At 50.3% G+C, this 17,531-nt stretch overlaps 2 protein-coding genes across 6 annotated transcripts in view; one reads left to right on the top strand and one right to left on the bottom strand.

The window, feature by feature from the left end:
- FLVCR2 (FLVCR heme transporter 2) overlaps window positions 1-10,143 on the top strand; it is a 50,550-nt gene extending 40,407 nt beyond the window's left edge. The window contains exons 10-11 of one of the 4 annotated variants that reach the window (XR_008444731.1): window positions 289-385; window positions 8,101-8,189. Coding sequence is in view for 2 of the 4 variants with exons in the window: in XM_054026058.1 (XP_053882033.1) it covers window positions 8,101-8,166 (66 nt within the window). In the remaining 2 variants the exon portion in view is untranslated. Of the gene's footprint in view, window positions 1-288; window positions 386-8,100 lie in introns of those variants that run through there. The other 3 variants (XR_008444730.1, XM_054026058.1, XM_054026059.1) reach the window with 3 other exon arrangements.
- A 736-nt stretch (window positions 10,144-10,879) lies between these two features.
- On the bottom strand, window positions 10,880-17,465 carry ERG28 (ergosterol biosynthesis 28 homolog). 2 transcript variants are annotated; one of them, XM_054026060.1, is made up of 5 exons: window positions 17,416-17,465; window positions 16,551-16,702; window positions 15,618-15,708; window positions 11,581-11,699; window positions 10,880-11,442 (listed from the first exon to the last, which is right to left on the bottom strand). In XM_054026060.1, exons 2-5 carry the CDS (start codon window positions 16,684-16,686, stop codon window positions 11,363-11,365), a joined length of 426 nt encoding a protein of 141 aa, XP_053882035.1. In that variant the 5' UTR covers window positions 16,687-16,702; window positions 17,416-17,465; the 3' UTR covers window positions 10,880-11,362. The 2 variants fall into 2 exon arrangements, with proteins under 2 accessions (XP_053882035.1, XP_053882036.1); XM_054026061.1 differs by lacking the exon at window positions 17,416-17,465 and adding an exon at window positions 17,139-17,224.
- Between the last annotated feature and the right edge of the window lie 66 nt (window positions 17,466-17,531).

The raw sequence follows: 17,531 nt of genomic DNA on the forward strand, positions 1-17,531 counted from the left end.
TCACACTTGATGGGTTAAAATGGACGCATCCATCAGAAGAGGAGAGGCTGAAATGTTGCTCACATTTATTGCCTCCTGGGGAGCTTTGAGCTAAAGATTTTCCAACAGAAGATTCTGTAGTATTTTCAGGAGGTTTGCCAAGTACCCCACTTGCTCTCCAGGCAACTGGGTGTTTCATTGGTTTCCTCCTTCTCCAGGAATGGATGACTTTTCTGTCTCTCTCTCTCTCTCTCTCTCTCTTGCTCATGTCCCCTTTTCTGGGAGCATGACCTGTGGCTGTTGTTACAGAGACTCCAGGACAGCAGTCACATCACGGATTATGGAATGTAGCTTGTAGCCTTAACCCCATCACTTCCCATCCCCGCTCAGTAGCTCTCATACAAAGGTAGGAGAATCACACTAATCTGCTTATCTAATTGCTCACAGGAATGGCACTGGCACCAAACCAATGGCACTAGCTGATGCTGCTCCCGAAGGCAGTGCAACAGCTGGAGTGATTGGGGTACAGAGACAGGGTGGGGAGGAGGAGAGAAGAGATGGGGCTTGAGCTTGTGGGGTCCTGAGAAGAATGAAGACTGAAGCTGAGGCTGCTTGGGTAACTGGAGCTTAGGGACTGGTGGGGCGGGTGTTCCAAGGCAAAACTCTAATCTTGTCAGAGCAAATAGCAAATTCTACTGTGAGTAAATGTGCTGGGGAGAGGAATATTGTACAGCCTCTTGGGGATAGCTCAGTGGTTTGAGCATTGGCCTGCTAAACCCAGGGTTGTGAGTTCAATCCTTGAGGGGGCCACTTGGGGATCTGGGGCAAAATCAGTACTTGGTCCTGCTAGTGAAGGCAGGGGGCTGGACTCGATGACCTTTCAAGGTCCCTTCCAGTTCTAGGAGATGGGATTATTATTAAAGTCACTGTCCAGCCTCCCCAGCAGGAGGTGCTGTCTGGGATTGGGTCGGAGAGCTGGTCCTGACAATGTAGCGAAATGATGCCAATCAAATGAAGTATTAAAGAGTTTGGCAATAATGGAGCCATTGGGTTGGTGCCTTTTGTTAGAAGAGTAACTGTAAATCATAAAGCTCTCTGCTTTTTTCTCTGTAATTCCAGCCCTTTGCTAGAAGTGGCTTCTCAGCTGCTGCTTAGGAATGTTTAATGCTTTGCTGCTCTCATGCTGTTTGAACCCTCTGCTGTGCCTGGCTGCCCTCCCCAAAACATTATCTGTCCTGCTCATGATGTCTGAAGGTGTTTTGTGCATGTATTTGCTCAGTGGTGTGCAGCAAACAAACCGAGCTGGCAAGGACCATTGTTCAGGCCTGAGATAGTATATTGGCAACATTGAGTTGTTGCATGGTGTGCAGCAGGGAGCATCAGGTGGTTGTGCTCCAGTGCAAGTGTAGGCAGAGACCATAGGTGGGTGCAGGTGAGGGTAAGCCGTCAGCCCAGGGTGACCAGATGTCCCAATTTTATAGGGACAGTCCCAATATTTGGGGCTTTGTCTTATATAGGTGCCTATTACCCTCACCCTTTGTCCTGATTTTTCACCCTTGCTATCTGGTCACCCTATTTCAGCCTGAGTGCTTGTGAGACTCAAGTCCCCTGCATGCCTGGTCCCTTCCCTGCAAGAGCACAGGATAGAAAAGGGGTGGGGTAAAACACTGGTGAGTCTAAGGAGATGTGGGTTAAGTACGTCCTCTTCATGCTAATGGAGTGCTGAGCTGCACACTCCCATCATAGGCCTCATTCCTGACACTAGGTACCAGTAACCTTGCAGCTGTGCAGCAGTATCTCATCAATGCAGGATAGGGGTTCCCCACATATTCCCTGTCCTATGCAGCACTGGGCACTCTGCACCTCAGCTGCACAGGGCCAAGTCCAAGAAAATTCTGTTGCAAGGTTGGAAGTGCCAATGTTCCTAAAGCTCTGATGCCCAGAGCAGTACAAAGCCTGGTTCTCCTGCCTGGTGGTGGGGTCTGTCTTCTGGGACAGTTCCAAAAAAGAGGCTGGAGGTGGGTGTACAAACCCCTCATGGGACTATTTTCAGTCGAAGCTTGATCTCATGTATTTGGGAAGTTTGCAGTAAGGTCTGTGGCTGGGATTTTAAATTGAATTTGGGCATAGAGGGCTTGCAGCCTTGTATCTGCAGCTTGGCAGCCTAGAATAGAAGAGGGTGAATGAATGGCATGGGGGAGGGAGGTTGGGGGAATGATGCTTAAGAACCTGGTTACTTCAGATGGGCTACAGAATTGGAGCAAGCAACAATTATTCAATGGTTAAATAAAGTGTGAGCTGCTGTATTGGCCCCACATTACAGTCACACTTATGAATGTGCATGTCAGGAAATGCATAAGTTAAACTGTGGCTCCACTCTGCCAGGTCGCCTGGTGGAGGGTTCATGGTTGTCATGTCTTTGTGAGGCCTGTACCAAACGGGCTCACTTTGCAACTAAAATGTTTTTTTTCTAACTGCCAGTTCAGCAAACTGCATTTGGGCTCTTTCTTTTTCACATGGCATCCCTAAAGAAAGGTGCTGCAGGCCCAATGCTGCCCTCCCTGATCCCTGTGTAACCCCATTGTGACCTACAGGTTTGCACAGGTTAACAGATTGGCCTCCTCTGTGAGAGAGTGGGAAGCTGGCAGAGTGTTTTTGGTGAGGTTTGCTCACCTTTGGGGCTCACTCCCCCACATCTGGGATAGACCTCATGTATTGACCCAGCAGAGCTCCATTTGTTTTTTTTGTCTGGGCGGCGCTGGGCATGGGTGTACTCCGGTGGGAAATGGAAAGATGTTGTCTATTTCCAGCTGGTGGGTGACTGCATGTTAATTGTGGGGCAAAGAGGGGTTGCTGGAGTGGTCTATTTTTAAAATGTGCCCGGGAGTATCTAGAGCAAAGACCAGACGGCTCCTTTTCATGGAAGGAGGAGATCGATTAATTTCAATGGAGTAAAGGATTCTATTGAAGAAAGAGGACTAGAAGCCAGATCCTCTGCGATAGCTCTCTTGGCTCCGCGGTGGTCATAGGAACATAAAGTGTGTGTGTGTGGGCTTATTCCTTCACCCTCTCACTTCTCTGGTCCTTCTCGCATGAACAAAGAGCAACAATACCCAAAGTACGAAGGTGCAAACAATTCAATGTTTATTGGGGTGAACTTCCAGCAAGCATGATTCCAGTTTCCTTCCTCAGTGTCCCCCTTCCCAGAGTCTTGCCTGTTCCCATTTTCCCCCCCCCTTAGCAAAACATGATTCCAATTCCCTGTTCCCATTCCCCCCCTTACTTACTGATTGACTGGTAAAACTTGAGTTCTGATTAGCTATACCTTAATCAATGATTTTACTGAAATTTACCTAACCAATCCTAACATATTGTAACATGATTAGCTAACCAATTATATCCTACCACCTTAATTAGTTTACAACCAGCAAAATTAATTATACAGCAGACAGAAACAATCACAGAACCAGACAGAGACCATGCAAATAAACATACAAAACAATACAGAAATGAGGATTTCACAACTACGTCTATAAAGACATAAGGGTTTCCCAGCTGTGTCTATTGATAAGTGAGTTCTTACCAGACAGAAAACTATCAAACTAAATTTTCTTTTACATCTTTTAGGCTTTTCCCTGTCTCTGGAGGTGATAGATCGGATCACCTTCCTAACCGCCCCAGTTTGCCTTATTTCAGTATGACTAAACAGAGCCTCAGACTGTCACAGTAAGAGAAGGCCCTTACACAGACACAGTGATTTTGATTCTTTCTTTTATACCCCTATAACTAGGTAAGTGATAAGAATACACCTAAATTCTTAAAGTATAGGCTTTGCAGACAGGCCTGAAAGTGTGTGTGTGTGAGAGAGAGAGAGAGTGTGTGTGTGTGTGTGTTTTGAAATAATCATCTCTGACTCTGCTACCCACAGAGGAGGGGCTCTGTGGAGTGAGAAGGGGCCATCTGTACATAGTTGCTTTTCAGAGCCGAACCACACTCCTACCAGTGGTCTATCCAAGAGCTGTACGGTGTGTCTTTGCTTATTCCAGCAAGAACTGCCTTGTGGCCACACACAAATCATCTTCTATCAATGCACCTTGCCACTTACATGGAATGGCTTTGCAACTGGAAGCTCTTTTTCAGTGGGAGTTAAATTGATGGGCAGTGTGAATGCTTCACCCTCCAGAATAACTATGCCATACTGTTAGTCCTTTCACTGCTTTCCCACCCAGCATCAATTCACATCTGAAGTTAGCTGTTTGTTTAGCTTTCTGTATTCCACTGCTCTTGAGACATTTGGACCAAATATCCCCTTCTCTTTAAACGCTATGTGCAGATGTCCAGATCTCTATTTGTGACTTGCTTTCATTACAAGCACATCACAATCATCTTGCGTTAGGGTCCCAGAGCAGTGTCAACTAGCTAATATTACCCAGGCCATATTCTAGTGGGTGCAGGTAGCACTCCAGTGTATAGCTGAGGCTGGCTTCCAGCATCCATTCTAACCCTTCTTTTATAGTTTGCTTGCACTCTATTTTCTTTTTTTTTTCTGAAACAAGTGCCTTTTATGGGTAAAATTTTCCATGCTGGGTCTCGACTCCGCAATGAAATTTTCAACAAAGTTTTTAAGCAACATCTGTTCAGAAGTATGTTAAGAATTTTTTTCATCAAACAAAAATGCCTACCTAGAATTTTGAAGATGCATGATTCCAAAATAGTAGAACTGATTTCGTTCAAACTTGGCTTGTTTTGTATAGCTCTTTGAAACTTACAATTCATGCCAAATCTAAAGACTATGTGGAGTGCATTGAAATTTACTCTACAGCAGGTTTTGTAAAAAAAAATTTCAATTTCTTCTATTGTATGACAAATAAAAATATGGTCTATTGATATAAACTAAGTATGAGCACAAGGATGCTTCAGCTTTCAAACACAATTCTTTCTCAACCATCATGCTAGTTTTTTTTTTCACCATGGAACATGGTCCCGTTGTACTTGAAAATGCTACATGTGTAATACAGGTGAGTCAGGATTGCTGCGAGGAAACAACTGTATTTCCTGACTTAGGGTGTTTAAAGGTCCTGCTTTCCTGATATAGCCATGTTGGCAGGCTTGGCTGAAACATGGTTCTATCTTGCAGTGAGATGACACCTTCATTGTGTCCTCAATGGCACTGGAACCCTGTTAAGGTCCCATTTACACTGCATGATAGAACCTTGTTTTGGCTGCTTGTTGGTGACAACTTTGTGTTTTATTGTGCGCGCATGTGCCTGGGTGTGGAGGTATATTTGACAGTGTGCTGAGGTCTAGCCAAAATCCTCTTAGCTCTGGTGAGGTGTCCTGACTCAGGGTTGAGATACTTGCTTAATGGAAAGCTTGGATTCCATCATCTCCCTGGCTCACCAGGGCTTCACAACTTCAGCTATAACTATCTGGCTCTAGTGAAATATTGCAGCTAGCAAAGCTCCTTGAATTTTACTGGATGGGCATGGACAGGGCATGGGAAGAATATTCCTAAGCACATTCTCTCCCTCCTGCCACTCCCTGGAGATCACGTGCCTCTTTGCTCTGCTGACCTTTCATGTTAGCAATGTGGCAAATAGCCAGCATCCCCTGCCCCAAATCTGTGCAGGCAGTTTCCACACCTCATTCCCAGTGGTGGTGTCTCCATCTATCCCCACTGCATGTGCCTGCTTGTGTGCGTTGCCTTTTCCCTTTCCCAAGATTGTGTAGCCATGTGTGTTTGCAGGTTTCTAACCCTTTGTTCCTATAGCTCAAGAAGAGGTGAAAGGTAAGTGGGGATGAAGCTGTGATGGGTTTGGTTTCAGACTCTACTGGCTCCCTGTTCATTTAAAGCCCCAGTTCAAAATCACCAAAGGCCTCCCTGGCCAAGCTCCCAGAGCTCGACTCTGCTGACCTCCCAGCATATCTGACTTTGGCCTCTTCTCTCCCTGCCAACACTCTTCTCACTGCTGGTGTGAGAGCTTTCCCCTCTGAAGCTCCTGCTGTCTAGAAAAGCATCCTTCCATCCCTCTGCCTTTCTGAAGCTCTCCTGATCTCTCTCCTCCTCTTGAGCTATTATTATTTAACTCTGTAAAATCTTCTGGGCTGCAGTTTGTATGAAAAATACTACACAAAATAAAGCTATGTTTGTATCCCTTGCTTCTAAGCTGCCTGGTTTTCTCTTGAACTGAGGGGAGATACAAACCTCTTTCCTGTGTGTTTCTGACTATGGCTCCTGGCTTGGACTTGTCTCACTCCACAGGAAGATAACTGCTTAGCGCTACCACACTCTGCCTGTACCTGCTGTGTCCTGAGGCCACCAAGGTCTCTTTGGTTTGTTTTTGCTTCAGTGAGCCTTGTAGAGCCTGCCTTAAATGGTGCAGAGGGGGGTGCCTAGAAGGAAATCCTGGGGTAGCTCTCAGTGGAACATCCTGGGATCTCTTACTAGCAGGGCTGCAGTAAAGGGCTCCTGGGGCAGCTGCCTTTCTGACTCCTGAATGGGGAGAAGGTGGGTTCCACTTTTGCCCCTAGGTCTAATATGCTGGCCTAGCAAACACACCTATTTGGGGAGAGAAGGGAGGGTCCAGACCTATATGCCGCTCTAAAGGGCAGCAGCCTACAGTACCTGCCTGTCTCTCTCTTCCCCTGAGCCCTCCAAACAATGAAAGAAGAGACCTCCTTTCAGACAGGCCCAGGAGGGCTCTCCAGGATAAAGTCCTGTCCAGCGCTTGTGGGATGTTGAAGTGTCCGGTGTACTTGGGTAGGATGACGCAGCAGTGTCTCCATGCAGCCCTTTACCCTGCAAGCCAGGCCTAGGTTAGCAGTAGCCCCTCTGAAGCAGGGTCAGCTCTACAGCAGGAAGCTTTGTTCCAGGGATTATGCATAGTGCTGAATGCCAGTCTGTTGAACAGGGTCCCTTCTCTTGGGTTCTGTTCTCTGTCCAGAGCGCAGGCCCATTGAAGGCTCCACTCCCAGCCAGTAAAATTCAGTGAGTGGCCTTATGTGACGATGGTGGTTAAGTTCTTGTTGTAACTGAAGGGCTGACACCAGGACCACAGGCAGCAGCAAGGGCCACAGCAGTAAGGAGAGGTGCCTACCATTCTGTTACAGCAATCCTGAAGGGTCAGGGTGGCATAGGAAGACTGCTTCTGGGCCGGGGGCAGGATTTTCCTTTAGGCCTGTGTGGGGTTGTCTTATAAGGGCTGAGTTCTGGCTCTCCCAGTCATTCCCTAGGGAAATAGGAACATAAGACTGGAAAGGACTTCCTGGGTCAAGTCCAGTCCCCTGCTATTGCAGGCTGGCAACCCTGTCCTACAATCCCATTCATAAATGTATAAAGCACTATTTTAAAACTAGTTGGGTGGTTTGTTCCCAGCACCCCTTCCATCTCATGGCCGGGGACCTTTTCTAATTAAGCCGCCTAAATTTTTCTTCTAAAAGGCTTAATATAGTTGTTTTCTTTCTTCTGGTGAATCAATATAGTATTTAAGCACTGAGCCTTGAAGACAGGCTGGAGGTGTCAGCCCTGAGGCCTGAATGGGGGTAGGGTGGGGAGAGGGTGAGCAGTGTTAGCACTCAGCTTTGAGTTGGCCAGGGGGAGACCATAGCACCAGTGCTGAAGTTCCTGTCCTGTTTAAATACACCGGGATGCACCTTATGCCGCTTCATTAGTGGTTCTCCCCACCACATGGCGCATTTTGCCTCCCTTTCCCCCAAGTCCTGCTCTGCACTTCTCCACTTGGAAGCTCCATTTGCAGTGGAGGCGGAGTCCTTTCTCTAGCTGAGCTGGCTGTGTGGGGCTGCCATGACTATGTATTTACAATAGCCCAGGGGGGTTGCCCAAGAGGAAAGGGGCCCCTGCTCTGCCTGTTCCAACACCCCTCACCAGAGCAGTGGAGCTGTCGGGTGAGGGAGCTGGTGCAATCTTAGCTGAGCTCTAAAGAGGATGGTCTTAGCTATTATTCCTTGGGGCCTTTCCTTTCCTCTGCAGATGTCTGATCCTCATGCATGATTTGTTGAGGATCTCAGGAGTATCCCAGCCTTTGGGCTCCAAGGCCTGCACTAAAGCCCAGCCCTAGCCACCTGGTGCTCTAACCATGCCCCTTTTCTCTGATTTTGCAGAAAGCGCTGGAAGAGGTGCCTGGGGACAGCCTTGCTCCTGTGGTCCTTGATGAATCAAAGCTGTGAAGGGGCGGGGTGGCAGAGCTGGGAGAGACTGCCTACCACACCCCCCTTCCCATCTTTGTCACTTGCAGTATCCTTCTGGTACCCACACAGCATGGCATTGGGGGCAGCATCAGGGCTGGAGTCCAGAAAGCTGCTCATGGAGCCATCGGAAGGAACAGATCAGCCAGGGTTTCTCTCATCAGTCTGCTTTCACCTCTGTGTCCTGCTGTGGGAGAACCTATTGCTCAGCAGGAAAGCTTCATGGAGCCACAAGCCCCAAATCTGTCTGCTTGGGGCTCAGAGGAGCAGGGGCTGTGAGTCCAACGCAGCACTCAGTATTTGGAGCCCACAGTGGCATTCTTCAAGTGGCCCTCATCTCCCCTTCCAGAGAAGTGTATGATGGGTGGCCAAGTGCATCCTTTGAAGGAACCTCTTGGTGGAGAGAGAACTAGACAGCACTTGCTTTGTGACCAGCCCTCCTCTGAGTTGTGACCCTTGCTTTGAAAGTGATGGGTCTGCCCTGTATTCATAGTGACTGGAGCAGGTGGTTCACCTGGCCCTAGTGTGGGGGTGATGGCTCAGGCCCCCACGCTTCCCCAGGCTCTGCAAAGTGCATGACAACTGTGGTCAGTTCCCATTTTTGTACAGGGACCTCCTAGCCCAGCAGATTTTTAGTCTGTGGACTAATGTGATTTTCTATTTTAATCAAACTTCCCTGATGGTTTTTGAAATTTTGTAGAGTAAAAAATTGTAAGAGGACTGGGGAAATACTAATACGTGCCCTCGACAGAGCCCAACTGTCAGTCACAAGGCCTGGTGCTGGGGCATGTGTTCAAAGTGCACCAGGGTCTAGCCCCCCTTATACTTGACACCAGCCTTCAGGGCTACTGTGACAACACTACTGAGTTAGACTGTGAGCTCCTTTGGCCAGGGACCACGTCCCCTTCCTTGGCTGGAAAGCACTTTACACAAGCACAAGGTTGGTGCTATAAAAATAATACACATTTTATAGGAGCCCTCTGCTGGTACAGACAGGAGGAATTGTGCTCCCGCTTCCCCTCCTCTCACCCAACTAGCTGTAGGAGGCAGGCTAAGGTTGCTCTAGCACAGGGCATCCCAAACTTTTTTTCATAACAAGGAACCACATCACCTGAGTATTTTATGGATACTCCCCTCCCACTCACCATCAGCCCCACCATTTGCTGTTGCCTGCTCCTCCACTCATGAGCACTGACCTCATCTCTCTTCCCAGCTGCAATCATGTAGTTTGCCTCCCTTTTATTATCAATGCCCCCCTCTCCTCATTGAGTGAGAGCCACCTATCAATTCTAGCAGTCACATTGAAAAGATTAGGAAAACAGTGATAAGTATTTTGAAGTGTCCTGAAAAAGTTAATCATGCTTGCTGCCTTTGCTCTCCATTTTATCTCCCCTCCCATCTGTTTTGTTCCTCTGCCCCTTCCCCCCCCAACTGCATGTTTCCTAGCCACCTAGTCCTCCAGGTCCCCTGCTCCCCTGAATATATTTTTGGGCATCCTATCTTGCTGGTGGCTGGCAGCTCAGGCCCCTGGCTTGGTGGAAGCAGTTCCTGTTTCCTCTCCTCAGTAGCTGAGGCCTCTAGAAGCAGCAATTAGGCTGGCACCTCCTCATGTCCATCTACTTCTGCAGGCCTCCAGGTGCCTCTGTTCAATAAAGAGCCTGGACACAAGGAGAGCTCTCAGCACATGACTGGTCATCTCTAAGGACCACTAGTAAATGCTGTGCAGGCTCTAGTTTTGGAGCCATTAGACTGATGCTTGATAATGCAGAGTGTGCCCCTGGACCAGTATTGTCTTCCCGCTATCTCTAAGTGGCCTTCCTCCACTGGATTTCTCTGATTTATTATAATACAATTTTGGGGATTGTGGGAGTGGCTCAGGCCTGTGTGATCTCAAAAGGCCTTGGGAAAATATTCACTGGATTCCTTGTATTTTTAAATATAATTTGTATTTAATAGCTGTATTGGTGCAGCTGTCTGACAGTTGTCCATAAGTAATCTACCCCCAGGGAGCCTACCATTGGCAGAGCTGTAAAGATGGCACATACCATGCAGCTGTGTGAGCCCACTAATGGAAATGCAGAGGGACAGGCCCAGTCCCATAGTACACAATGGGCATTATGTGGTTAACACATCTCCCTACACAATCCCCTCTCACTGGAACTGCTGTGGTGGTTACACTGAATAGGGCAGGGGCTCCTGGCCCAGAGAGCAGAAGCAAGTGTCTGTTTACTAGTGTCTATTCTCCCCCCACATCCTCTAATATCCTCACTCCCTCTTCTGCACAGCCCCCCCCTCCCCTGCCCATCCTGATAACTCCCACCACCTACTTTCCCCATCTTAGACCTGGCCCAGACCCTCTCTGCTTTCACAAGCAGCACATTATGCACAAAGTCTCTGCTGGGAGCTGGATCACAGCCACAGTCGAGGAAGTAAAGGAACAGCTGGGATCACTTCATTGTCCCTCATAAGCTAGGGAAAGGGGAGGAAGCAGCAATAGATTGCCACTGCACTTCACGTCCATACAGTGTGAACAATCAGGCTGTGGAGCAGGAGATTGGAAGGAGGCCTTGGCTGGGTAGGAGGGCTGACTTACCCTCCAGGGTGAGGTGGGCTAAAGGTGCTGCTCCTTGTCACTCAGGCTGGGTCTCCCTTCCTCCCTCCTTCTCTCTAGTAGAAGGCAACACTCTGCAGCCTCCACATTTTTCTATTGTTTATTACAAACTGCCCCATGAACATAGACACATACAAAACACAGCAACACCAGGGGCTGGACTTGGTGTCTCCTCCTCCACAGATCTCCAGCAGATCATGGGTGGCTCTACTCCTCCTCCCTGCAGGTGCCCTGCAGTAGGGGGAGAACAGTGCTGGGCATGGCTGGGAAGTGGTCCCCTTGCCAGCCTAGGAGCTGAGGATGTCTTAGGCAATGCCTACAGTGGGACAGCCCCCACAGGCTTGGGGCTGGGCTTTTATCACTGGTCACCATTAAAACACTGCCTGTACAGGTGAAATCAATTGCTAATGAAGAATGATTAACAAGAAGTCAAACTATGATCTGACTGCAGGGGGCCAGGGGCTAGAGAAGCAGAGAGGGGGCCAGGGAGGTAAGATGGCAGGAGTTTGGCAGGGAAGAAGCGGAGGCAGCAGGCAGGTGATTCTAACATACGTGGGACCCTTGGCTTCAATTTTTCTTCTTGTTTCGTGACACTGCATCCACATCCAGGTATTGCAGCCCAATCAACATGCCCAGGATGGAGAAACCTGAGACACAGATGGAAGGCAAGTGGGTGCCAGAAACACTGCCCAGAGGAAGGGAACTTTACCTCTCCCCACCCCCTCATCTGAGCTCAACCCCAGCCTCCTAGCTCCCAGGGGAATCACGGAGTAAGCTGTACTTACTTGCCACCATCAGGGGTGCCAGGACACCAATCGTCGGGGCTGCTGTGCCGTAAACAAACACTTCAGAGAGGAAGTGGGCCAGGGCTATGAGGAAGGTCAAGAGTGTGATGTGATAGAGGCTGCCAAGAGCGGAGAGAAAGAGAGCGGTTAGTGGGTAGTGTGGAGTGGGGGCACAAGCCTGCCAGGGAGAGGAAAAGAGCAGGATGGGGAGAGCCAGCCCAGTCCATCCTCACACTGTGGAGTGAGATCCAATTCCAGCCTAGCAGCGGCAGGATGGGGAAAACCACAGACAGGTCCCTTCCCAGCCTCTTTGGTGCCTGAGGCATTTTCTCTCAAGATCTTCCTTGCGCCCACAAAAGTGTTAGAGCCTTTTTTACATGGTGAAAGTTACCTGTTGTTGACAATACATTGTCCTGGCCAATCAGGGCTAAAATGGCAGCTGCAAGTGCAAACATTACTGTCAAGGAAGGGGCCTAGAGATGAGTGTAGGATGCTTTCAGTAATGAGGGCTTAAAGGCTTGGTCCTGTCTACACTAAACCCAAACAGTTATCAACTCCAGTTGAGGAACTCTGGGAAGATCTGCTAATTTCCTAATGTAGACCCTTCCTTATTCTGTAAAGTGACTATGTACCGATGGCCCCTTCTCATTTTGCTGGGCCCTTCCTATCAGGGTAGTGGAGTCAGAGCTGCCAACTTCTGTGACCAGTGGTGCTGGAACTAGGGGTGCTGCCACACCGCTGACTTGAAGCAGTAATAACAAACACCAAATACATGGTTTCCATCATCAGCACTGCCACTATAAAATTGTTCCAGCACCCCTGTCTGTGAATGAAATAAGCCTTTGCAGCTTTTACTCCTGTTAGGCCAGCTGAGAGAGAATGAGCTGGATTCTTTTCCAGCCAAAGCATCATAGTAAAGGATTCTGCTAAAGTTCCAATCTGTTACATCAAACGGCTAGAATGGGGCAGCACAGGTGGCACTGAGGACAGAATCTGTCCTGATGAGCCTTCTCTACTGATGGTGTGCAAAAAGGAAAGCATCCCGCTTGACTCTCACAGCCCAGAGTGAGTTTTGAGAAGAAATGAGAAGAAAAAAAACATCTTTTTATTTGTAAACAGCAAATGTGATATGGACCTCATAGCGACACAAACATGGGGCCCAGAAGGCATTTAGAGCTTTTTGCAGGACAATGGCACTTTAAAAGAAAATCTGAGTTGATCTGGGAGTACTGAGCAGGGTAGGCAGGCAGGATAGGAGCTGCGGTGGAGTCACTGGGGAGGGGCAGGATTACTCAGTGCACTGGAAAGAGAAAGTGGTCAGTCTGAGGCACAGAGCTGTACTGGGCTGAGAAGGAGATAGGGGAGGCAGTGTCCTTATCCCTGCGGGTATGGGAGTGGGAGGCAACTCCAGGAGGCCAGTGCTTAGGGTGGTGTCCAGCCCCCTGGGACTTTTGGGAAGAAAACACAGCCCATCTGTACGGAGGAGGAGATGATGAGAGAATGTCTCAGAGGAGAGCAGGGGCACTGGGAACTTGTCCTTTAAGGACAAGCATCACCTCCTTGTCCCAGAGCTGTTCAATGAGGGGGCACCACAGGAACCATCTTCTGATGTTGCAGGAATGGGTCCAGCTGCAGGCAGGTTTCAGTGAAGCAGAGGAGTTCAAGCGCATCATCAAGCAGATGTGCACGGATTACCATTGTAGGAGCAGAGGCGGATAAGGGGAGTGTGTGTGCACAAGGGGAGTGGTAAGAACATGAGGGGACACAGGATTGGGGAATGGTGGAGGCACCCCATGATACAAGAAGAGAAGCTGATTTGGGCCTGGAGCTGTCTACAAATCCAGCACCTAAGCTGATGTAATACCTGAGCTCTGCTGCCCTCTAGCAACTACATTGCTGCAGACTATTAGAACACAAAACCCTTCCAAGAAACAACCAGTTGGTCAGGATGTGCCCCTCCCATGGCAACTGCCAGCAGTCCCTTAACCCACAGACATAACCAACTGGCCTGAGTTCACCCCCTCTACAAATATACCCAGCAGAGAGAACCACCAGCCTCCCATCTCCATCACACAGTCATTCATCCAGTGTGTACTAGAGATACATATAGAAGTCATCCTGCTCTGGCACTACTGACAGACAGAAGTTCCCCTATTACCAGAGGAATAAACAGCCAGCCTCAGTGCCCATCCCCTCTAGTTACAAAGACAACCACCAGCTTATGCTGGCCCCAATCAAGACAGCCCATGTGCATGTGCTCCCTTCAGACCCACAGCAGGGTGCATGACACGTCACTTGGGATGAGTTTCCATGCAATCCTTAACAGAGCAGCCACTGGCAAAACAGGCGCCATGCACCAGTATGATGGCAGTGTTGCTAAGCACCCAGTATCACCAGGGTAATGAGGCCACCGGGCTGAGGGTTCCAGAATGAAGATCAGAAACACTATAGCAGCAGTTCTCAACCGGGGGTCTGTGGCCCCCCAGGGGGCCTGTGAGCCCTTTCAAGGGGGCTGCAGGGCCCCGTGGCTGAAGCCCTGATCCCCGGTGCCCCCCTGTGAGGCTGAAGCCCAGATTCCCGGCGTCTCCCTGTGGGGCTGAGGCAGGGAGGCCCAGGGCTGAATCCCAGAGCCCCGATGCTCCCTGTGGGGCAGAAGCCCTGAGTGCATGGACAGAATTAGGGACATGGAGGGCATTGCCCCCCCACTGCAGCGCAAGATCACGGCAGTTCCCGGGGACAGCTCCACACCTCTCCTGCCCCTCCTTTTCTCGCCCCCTGGCCAGGTCGGAAGTGGGAAGCCAAAGCCAGAGCCAGGCAGTGTGGGACCGCTACTGTTCTGGCTGGTGCATGGCACAGGCAGCAGCAGCATTTCTTCCACTCGTGCTGGTGCCCCACATTGAAGCTGTCCCTCAGCTCTCAGACACCTTTGCTCCCGTAGAGACAGCTGGTAAGAGCCCCCCAGTTGGGGAGACCCAGCTCCGTGGCTGGCAGACCCCTCCGGGAACAGGGACTGCAGGGGAATCCTCCCAGCACACAGCCCCTAATACCCATCTCCCTACACCCTGAGCTATGCCCTCCCTGCACCCTGAGCTACCCCCTGCCCACACACAGCCCCTAGTACCCACCTCCCTGCACCCTGAGCTACCCCCTGCCCACACACAGCCCCTAGTACCCACCTCCCTGCACCCTGAGCTACTCCCCTTCCCGCACACAGCCCCTAGCCACCCCCCATGCAAGTTGAGCTACCCTGTCTGCACACTGCCCCAAGTGATGCCCTCCCTCCACCCTGAGCTGCCCTCCCACAACCCCTAGCAACCCCTCCCTCCTCCCTGAGTTACCCCCCGCCTGCACACAGCCCCTAGCTACCCCCTCCCTGCACCCTAAGCTGTTTTCAAACGTTTTGAGCGAAACCCCCCACCTTTGAGTTATAATTTTTGGTTGCGCCTTCCCCCCCAACCCAGACAGTCTGGGTGGCCTGCTGAGGTGAGTCAGGGAGTGGAGGTGGCGCTACCTCGCTGGACTCCACCATGCGGAGGTGACTCGAGCCCCACTGGCCCCTATCCCCCCCCAAATAGAAGTCAAACTATGCCTATGCCCAAGGTCCCTGCCCTGAGGCCTCCCCACCCCTGCTGAACCCTTAGAGAGAAAAAGGTTGAGAAGCCCTGCACTATAGGGCTTAAAAGGCCATGTCAGATCTGGTAATTATTAGCTTGATCTGAGAATTGGGTTCAAATGAGTGGCCTTTCCTCCTGTGATTCAGTGGGCAGTAGTTAAACCTCTTATTCCAAGAGCTGCCCCATAAAGGATATTGAGAGAGCAGCGATTAATCCCCCATCTTGAGCTACCTGTTAAGATGTTTCAAGGGAAGACTGTCTACCCCTACCCCAAGAGGGGCCCAATAAGGGGATTTCAGGAAGCAGCTATTGACAACCCCCAGAGCTGCCCCATAAAAGGACAGGAGAGAGCTGTTATAGCAGTGACAAGTGAACACTATGGGGAAAAAGGGACACCCCTTCTCTGGTGTTTCCCTTACATACGTCTTGTTGCGGATGTCAATGGCACAGGAGCAGCGAATCACTGATGAGAGCAGAGTCCAGATGCCAAAGGTCCGAGCTTGGAGACCATTCACTGTGCAGAGAAGAAGAGACAGATGAGGAAAATGAATGCTCCCTCCCATGAATTACCATCTCTGCAGGTTGGGCAAAGTAGTGGAGGGAAGGAAGAACATGGGATCTTCTCCCAGCTAGTGCAGTTACACCCACAGCAAGTAGGAGAGAATAACAAGGTTTCCTAGATGATTAAAGGGCAGCTGAGTGGGTGTTTCTGTAGCTGTTGAACCATGCACCCTTTCCAGAAACCACAGACCTCAAGGGGGAAAGGAACCACGGCTTGTTCCAGCACTGAAGAAGCCGTACTAAGATCACGGAGTTAAAAGTGCATTGCTGTGGATGCTGAACAATGCTGTCTGCTGCCTGAAACTGCTGAATAGCAGCATTTGCAGGCTTGGTGAGAGGGTCATATCTAGGGTGACCAGATGTCCCGATTTTATAGGGACAGTCCTGATTTTGGGGTCTTTTTCTTATATAGGCTCCTATTACCCCCCACCCCCGTCCTGATTTTTCACACTTGCTGTCTGGTCACCCTAGTCATATCTACTGCCAACCCTTCTGGAGAAAGGGTTCCAGATCTTGGCCAGCAGGTGACTTAAGGCTGTAGAAGATGGTACAGTGGAGACAGGTTGGCACTCTCCAGAGAAGATGAGGGCTCATTGCTGAAGAAGGGACGGTGCTGGTTGCCCTTGTGAGTTTGGGCTAGCATATGGCTCACAGGAGGTTAAGACCTGAATTGTGGATCACTTCTGAGATGTGGACAAAAGTCCTCCAGGACCTGGGGCAGGATGTTGATACATGAGGTATAGCTGATATGGTAATGCCTCCTTATGGGCAGGAAGGGCAACCTGGGCTCCTTACCAAGGGTGGGTGTGCCCGTGTACAGCTTCTCGGAGAGGAAGCTGTGATCACGAAAGCTCTGCAATGTGTTCCCCATTGCAATGATGGACACCATGACCAGCCAGCTGCGCAACACATTCAGAAAACGGCTCATCATGCTCTGGTACCTGCTCCTGGGGACAAAGGCAGGAGATCAGCATCACAAAAGGAAACCACATGGATTCCACCCCCTAGAACGCTTCCACTTAAACCAGGATCCAGGCTTTTCTACAGAAAGTCACCTTCTCTTCCCACAGATTCCCATAAAGAGACCCACCCCTACCAGATGAGGCCTACACTACACCCCTCATAATGCAAAGGTAGAAATCGGTAGGTCCATCAAAAGGGGATGGAAAAGCATGATGCTGCCTCACTGTGGGAGGTCACTAATCGTCTGGGTCCTGGGCCAAACTTGACCAAGTAGGTCCTGTTCAGAAACCTTTGTTGCAGCCTCTCCACCTTCCTCTCTCCCCCGATTGGCAGCAGCAGCTTGCCACATCACCCCAAACAGAGACGTCTGCAAAACCGATAGTGTATTGAGCTCCCTGTATGGCAAAGCTGGGCACTGACCATCACGATATCAAGGCTTGGACTCCCCCGTTAATGCATCCTACTCGCCACTGCCAGTATAGGGATTTGCACTCCCCGCTCCACTGTCCCAGGGCTGCACCCCACTTCGCTTCCTCCTGTCCCAAATCTCTCCCACAAGTCCCCCACCCCCTTTCCGCCCCGCCTCCCATCACCTCCCTGTCGCCCTTCCCCAACAGAGCCCCCAGCCCAGTCCTCCCACGATCTCCCTTGAGCCCCTGCACCGCATCCTCCGACCAGCCCTCATGCCACTGCACACCTGCTCCCAGCCCCGCAGCCCCAGCGACTCCCCACCGCTATACAGCAGCACCCCCGCCCCTGGATGCTCTGCGTATTGATTGGTTCCATGTTAGCCCTGCCCCTACTCTGATTGGC

The sequence above is a fragment of the Malaclemys terrapin genome, chromosome 4 (genome assembly GCF_027887155.1).
Source record: "Malaclemys terrapin pileata isolate rMalTer1 chromosome 4, rMalTer1.hap1, whole genome shotgun sequence".
NCBI lineage: Eukaryota > Metazoa > Chordata > Testudines > Emydidae > Malaclemys > Malaclemys terrapin.